Below are 7386 nucleotides of genomic sequence, written 5' to 3' on the forward strand. Positions count from 1 at the left end.
TAAGACGTATCAACCTCTGGAGGGTTATTAAGGCCTGTCAATGTCTGGAGGGTTATTAAGGCCTATCAACCTCTGGATGGTTATTAAGGCCTATCAACCTCTGGAGGGTTATTAAGGCCTAACAACCTCTGGATGGTTATTAAGGCCTATCAACCTCTGGAGGGTTATTAAGGCCTATCAACCTCTGGTGGGTTATTAAGACCTATCAACCTCTGGAGGGTTATTAAGACCTATCAACCTCTGGAGGGTTATTAAGACCTATCAACCTCTGGAGGGTTATTAAGACCTATCAACCTCTGGAGGGTTATTAAGACCTATCAACCTCTGGAGGGTTATTAAGGCCTGTCAACCTCTGGAGGGTTATTAAGGCCTATCAATCTCTGGAGGGTTATTAAGACCTATCAACCTCTGGAGGGTTATTAACACCTATCAACCTCTGGAGAGTTATTAAGGCCTATCAACCTCTGGAGGGTTATTAAGACCTATCAACCTCTGGAGGGTTATTAAGACCTATCAACCTCTGGAGGGTTATTAAGACCTATCAACCTCTGGAGAGTTATTAAGGCCTATCAACCTCTGGAGGGTTATTAAGACCTATCAACCTCTGGAGGGTTATTAAGACCTATCAACCTCTGGAGGGTTATTAAGACCTATCAACCTCTGGAGGGTTATTAAGGCCTGTCATTTCGTAATGGTTATTAATTACCATTTAGGACTAATGTAAACTCTCTCTCTCTCTGTCTCTCTCTCTGTCAATCTCTCTCTCTCTCTCTCTCTCTCTCTGTCTGTCTGTCTGTCTGTCTGTCTGTCTGTCTCTCTGTCTCTCTCTCTGTCTCTCTCTCTGTCTCTCTCTCTGTCTCTCTCTCTGTCTCTCTCTCTGTCTCTCTCTCTGTCTCTCTCTCTGTCTCTCTCTCTGTCTCTCTCTCTGTCTCTCTCTCTGTCTCTCTCTCTCTCTCTCTCACTCTCTCTCTCTCTCTCTCTCTCTCTCTCTCTCTCTCTCTCTCTCTCTCTCTCTCTCTCTCTCTCTCTCAACAAAGTGAGCAACAAACAAGGACACAGGAACGTAGTGAAAGACCCATGAAGGCAAAAAGTAAGAATGTTCAGAGGGAAAATACAGAAGAAAAAGTCCCCGTCACTTCCATTGAGTTTTTGTTTATCTTTCCTTATTTCCTCATTGAGAGAAAGGTGGAGGGGGCATTACACTAGAGCAGGGGGGGGAGGGGGCATTACACTAGAGCAGGGGGGGAGGGGGCATTACACTAGAGCAGGGGGGGAGGGGGCATTACACTAGAGCAGGGGGGGGAGGGGGCATTACACTAGAGCACGGGGAGGAGGGGGCATTACACTAGAGCAGGGGGGGAGGGGGCATTACACTAGAGCAGGGGGGGAGGGGGCATTACACTAGAGCAGGGGTGGAGGGGGCATTACACTAGAGCAGGGGGGGAGGGGGCATTACACTAGAGCAGGGGTGGAGGGGGCATTACACTAGAGCAGGGGGGGAGGGGGCATTACACTAGAGCAGGGGGGGAGGGGGCATTACACTAGAGCAGGGGGAGGGGGAGGAGGAGGGTGGGAGAGGTGAGGGAAGAGAGTTGCCTCTTGATGTTTGTCTTAAGAGGGTTGCCTCAAAATCGACTTGAGAATGGTCCACGACGGACCGAAAAGTCGTCGTCCCTTCACCTTCTAGTGTGTGGTCTGGTCAACATATTTCAGCCACGTTATTGTGACTCCTCGTCTGCATAGGGTTGCCTACATAGTCTTACTAATTGCTACTTGACCACAGGGCTGGTTGGGTCTTGCCACCAGCCAAGACTGTCAGTTGACGGCGCCCTGGACCAAAACTACCGCAGTCTACCCTGCGTCATTCCAGGAATACCATATTTTCTATGGTTGAGCAGAGAGTTCCCGCCCACCCTCACTGTTGTTGCTTGCTTAAGGTCTAGTCTAGTCTAGCTTTTCCTGGTCTATATCTCCCTTCCGTGTCCTCTGCCTCGGCTTCATGCCTCATTGATACGATGCCACTCTAGTTATTAATGACTCAGCTCCTTCAATACCCCGTTGGCGCTCCCGTTTTCTGTTGCTCGTCCGGTCGGTCAGGAGTCCAGCTGATATTATGATCAGTTTTTTTCACATAAACCAACTTTCGTTTCCTCTTAATTTCAGGCTCTGGATGAGCTGACTCACCGAGTACGATGAAAGTGCGCAGTAAGGCTCTGGACTCTGGTCTGGAAAGGTCAGTAGATCCTGGAGTAAGTGTAACATGTTGTACTGGAGCGTCCTGTGAGGGCAGGCATTGTTGTACTGGAGCGTCCTGTGAGGGCGGACATTGTTGTACTGGAGCGTCCTGTGAGGGCGGGCACTGTTGTACTGGAGCGTCCTGTGAGGGCGGGCATTGTTGTACTGGAGCGTCCTGTGAGAGCGGACACTGTTGTACTGGAGCGTCCTGTGAGAGCGGACACTGTTGTACTGGAGCGTCCTGTGAGGGTGGACACTGTTGTACTGGAGCGTCCTGTGAGGGTGGACACTGTTGTACTGGAGCGTCCAGTGAGGGCGGGCACTGTTGTACTGGAGCGTCCTGTGAGGGCGGACACTGTTGTACTGGAGCGTCCTGTGAGGGCGGGCATTGTTGTACTGGAGCGTCCTGTGAGGGCGGACACTGTTGTACTGGAGCGTCCTGTGAGAGCGGGCACTGTTGTACTGGAGCGTCCTGTGAGGGTGGACACTGTTGTACTGGAGCGTCCTGTGAGGGTGGACACTGTTGTACTGGAGCGTCCTGTGAGGGTGGACACTGTTGTACTGGAGCGTCCTGTGAGAGCGGACACTGTTCTACTGGAGCGTCCTGTGAGGGCGGACATTGTTGTACTGGAGCGTCCTGTGAGAGCGGGCACTGTTGTACTGGAGCGTCCTGTGAGGGCGGACACTGTTGTACTGGAGCGTCCTGTGAGGGCGGACACTGTTGTACTGGAGCGTCCTGTGAGAGCGGGCATTGTTCTACTGGAGCGTCCTGTGAGGGCGGGCACTGTTCTACTGGAGCGTCCTGTGAGAGCGGGCACTGTTGTACTGGAGCGTCCTGTGAGAGCGGACACTGTTGTACTGGAGCGTCCTGTGAGAGCGGACACTGTTGTACTGGAGCGTCCTGTGAGGGCGGACATTGTTGTACTGGAGCGTCCTGTGAGGGCGGGCACTGTTGTACTGGAGCGTCCTGTGAGGGTGGACACTGTTGTACTGGAGCGTCCTGTGAGGGCGGACATTGTTGTACTGGAGCGTCCTGTGAGGGCGGGCACTGTTGTACTGGAGCGTCCTGTGAGGGCGGACACTGTTGTACTGGAGCGTCCTGTGAGAGCGGGCATTGTTCTACTGGAGCGTCCTGTGAGGGCGGGCACTGTTGTACTGGAGCGTCCTGTGAGAGCGGACACTGTTGTACTGGAGCGTCCTGTGAGGGTGGACACTGTTGTACTGGAGCGTCCTGTGAGGGTGGACACTGTTGTACTGGAGCGTCCTGTGAGGGCGGGCATTGTTGTACTGGAGCGTCCTGTGAGGGCGGGCACTGTTGTACTGGAGCGTCCTGTGAGGGTGGACACTGTTGTACTGGAGCGTCCTGTGAGGGTGGACACTGTTGTACTGGAGCGTCCTGTGAGGGTGGACACTGTTGTACTGGAGCGTCCTGTGAGGGCGGACACTGTTGTACTGGAGCGTCCTGTGAGGGTGGACACTGTTGTACTGGAGCGTCCTGTGAGGGCGGGCATTGTTGTACTGGAGCGTCCTGTGAGGGCGGACACTGTTGTACTGGAGCGTCCTGTGAGGGCGGGCATTGTTGTACTGGAGCGTCCTGTGAGGGCGGACACTGTTGTACTGGAGCGTCCTGTGAGGGCGGGCATTGTTGTACTGGAGCGTCCTGTGAGAGCGGACACTGTTGTACTGGAGCGTCCTGTGAGAGCGGACACTGTTGTACTGGAGCGTCCTGTGAGGGTGGACACTGTTGTACTGGAGCGTCCTGTGAGGGCGGACACTGTTGTACTGGAGCGTCCTGTGAGGGCGGGCACTGTTGTACTGGAGCGTCCTGTGAGAGCGGACACTGTTGTACTGGAGCGTCCTGTGAGAGCGGACACTGTTGTACTGGAGCGTCCTGTGAGGGTGGACACTGTTGTACTGGAGCGTCCTGTGAGGGCGGACACTGTTGTACTGGAGCGTCCTGTGAGGGTGGACACTGTTGTACTGGAGCGTCCTGTGAGGGCGGGCATTGTTGTACTGGAGCGTCCTGTGAGGGCGGACACTGTTGTACTGGAGCGTCCTGTGAGAGCGGGCATTGTTGTACTGGAGCGTCCTGTGAGGGCGGACACTGTTGTACTGGAGCGTCCTGTGAGGGCGGGCATTGTTGTACTGGAGCGTCCTGTGAGAGCGGGCACTGTTGTACTGGAGCGTCCTGTGAGGGCGGGCATTGTTGTACTGGAGCGTCCTGTGAGAGCGGACACTGTTGTACTGGAGCGTCCTGTGAGGGCGGGCATTGTTGTACTGGAGCGTCCTGTGAGAGCGGGCACTGTTGTACTGGAGCGTCCTGTGAGGGCGGGCATTGTTGTACTGGAGCGTCCTGTGAGGGCGGACACTGTTGTACTGGAGCGTCCTGTGAGGGCGGACACTGTTGTACTGGAGCGTCCTGTGAGAGCGGGCACTGTTGTACTGGAGCGTCCTGTGAGAGCGGGCACTGTTGTACTGGAGCGTCCTGTGAGAGCGGGCACTGTTCTACTGGAGCGTCCTGTGAGAGCGGGCACTGTTCTACTGGAGCGTCCTGTGAGAGCGGACACTGTTCTACTGGAGCGTCCTGTGAGAGCGGACACTGTTGTACTGGAGCGTCCTGTGAGAGCGGACACTGTTCTACTGGAGCGTCCTGTGAGGGCGGACACTGTTGTACTGGAGCGTCCTGTGAGAGCGGACACTGTTCTACTGGAGCGTCCTGTGAGAGCGGGCACTGTTCTACTGGAGCGTCCTGTGAGAGCGGGCACTGTTGTACTGGAGCGTCCTGTGAGAGCGGACACTGTTCTACTGGAGCGTCCTGTGAGAGCGGGCACTGTTCTACTGGAGCGTCCTGTGAGAGCGGGCACTGTTCTACTGGAGCGTCCTGTGAGAGCGGACACTGTTCTACTGGAGCGTCCTGTGAGAGCGGACACTGTTCTACTGGAGCGTCCTGTGAGAGCGGACACTGTTGTACTGGAGCGTCCTGTGAGAGCGGACACTGTTCTACTGGAGCGTCCAGTGAGAGCGGACACTGTTGTACTGGAGCGTCCTGTGAGGGCGGACACTTGTACTGGAGCATCCTGTGAGAGCGGGCACTCGGTTGATGAACAATGGATCCCAGGTTGTCTTTCGCCTTTCTCCAGTACAACCATTCTGGATCCCAGAGGTTGATGTCCCACGGCCTTTGGGACCCCAGTGGGGCTCAGGTCGTCCTGCAGATGACCCCTGATGATCCACTGTAGGCGGAAGAGGAACAACAACGACTCCAGTCCGTCCCAGTAACATTGATCCAGGATGGACCCCAGGACAGACCCCAGTGGACCCCAGGTTGCGTGTCAACGACCCGCGACTATCCTATGGGGCAACGGAAGAGAGAAGACAGAAGATAGAAGATAAAGACATGATGCCTAGTGTCCCTCGCTGATGCCTGGAACGTATTTGCAAGTCGGGAACGTTTGCCTTAAGTGGCCGCCGCTCCGACGACCATGTCGCTCTGTTGAGGGATTCCTCCTGTGTCGTGCAGACTTGATGTGGCTGTCAGAAGTGGCTTTCTGAAGGAGGCTTGCTGGAGCAACAGGGAGACCAAAAGTAGAATGGATTATACAGTGCTAACACTATGGAGATCTCGAAACTTGTGGTCCCTATATGCTGTGAAGAACCCCAAAATACGGCCATCATAGTGACGTACGTAGGGCCAATTCAAGATCAGCTGGGTCAACCGTCATACGGTCCTGTGCGCAGTGCAAGAAGTACAGTTTCCAGGGTGGCTACGGCGTTGTGGTACGTCGAGGACAGAGAGGCGACTGATGCAGTTGCGTTGAAGACAGGCGTCACAGGAATATCTACAAGACCAAGCAGTGATGTCTCCCAGCCAGAGATTCCAGATGTCTGGTCAAATATTAAATTTTTAGAGTAGGGGGATTTTTTTTGTGTAGGTAGGATGTAATTTTTTTTGGATAAAGTTTTTGCACCCAGCTTACTTGCATTAGCAGTGTTGCAAAAACTTTATTAAGTGGGGACGGGGAGATGCAACACTATAAATGTGTTAGAATGATATTCACAAACAACAGTCAGTCAGACAAGATTTGAGATCACCGGATGTGCTGGCCGTAGTAATTAAGGGGATCTCACCTTTTAGAGTAATGACCGGTTTTACCAAGGGTCAGGTCAGGTCAGGTAACCTTGCCTTCTGCAAAGCCGATAATTGCAGACGGCTGGCTGGGGTGTGACCTTCAGACACACCGCTGCCTAGGGTTTTGATAGAGAGCCTGAGGCTACCTTACTTGTGTGTGTGTGGGGGGTGGGGGGGGGGGGGTTAGCTCCAAGATTTCCCATATACACCCAGGGAACTGTAGATTCGGGCCAGACAGTTCACCCAGTGAGCCAACTCCACACTGACTTTATCTCCTGTAGCACAGAGCATCATCTTCACTCACCAGACACCACTCCACGGTGAGCATTTGAATTAAATCATGGAATACCAATTGAATTGTGATAGATCCAGCAATGCTGCTCAGTGTAGGAAAAGGAAATCTATACTCGATACAAGTTCCGAAAGTGACAGCGAATGGAATCGTGTGACTAAGGCAAACAGGACAAGCCACTCCATGATGCCCGAAACGCTTTGTGCCCGAAAGTTCATGAAACGCTTTGCGTAATAGTGGCTTTAGGCATTGTATGTACTAGCTATACCTATAAGTTAAACAATCCTTGTAAATATTTATTGTATGTATGTACCTTACCTAAATAAAATTGTATTGTTGTATTGTATTGTATTGATGACCCATCGTCCGACAAACACTCCAACTTCTCCAGCGCTTCCAGCTCCTCAGACTAAATCTGCACTGCCAGTCTTCAAAGTCCAGCATACCGAAGGTAAGTCATCTTACGCTACAGTAGTGGACCTGAAAAAAGAGTACCCCCAGCTCCAGACCAGAGCAAAACCAAACCTCAGAGGAGAATATGTTCTGAGGCCCAAAGACAAGTCAGCCGCAACGATTCTGAAAAATTACACAAAATGTGAGGAGCTAAAACCAGAGGATAAAATTCGAAAAATCATTGTCCTCCACTATCCCTTGCATATGGCCCTTGACCATCTTGAAAAGCTGAACTATGTGGTGTCAGCAGAGAGATGCCAAGTACGAACCACAAAAC

The 7386-nt window shown here is 52.9% G+C and overlaps 1 protein-coding gene across 1 annotated transcript; it reads right to left on the bottom strand.

Moving 5' to 3' along the window:
• Window positions 1–2234: 2234 nt before the first annotated feature.
• LOC138357066 (mucin-22-like) lies at window positions 2235–5384 on the bottom strand. Its single transcript, XM_069313612.1, has one exon. It carries the CDS (start codon window positions 5382–5384, stop codon window positions 2235–2237), a length of 3150 nt encoding a protein of 1049 aa, XP_069169713.1.
• Window positions 5385–7386: the final 2002 nt, after the last annotated feature.

This window comes from Procambarus clarkii, chromosome 75, assembly GCF_040958095.1.
Source record: "Procambarus clarkii isolate CNS0578487 chromosome 75, FALCON_Pclarkii_2.0, whole genome shotgun sequence".
In the NCBI taxonomy this organism is placed as follows: domain Eukaryota; kingdom Metazoa; phylum Arthropoda; class Malacostraca; order Decapoda; family Cambaridae; genus Procambarus; species Procambarus clarkii.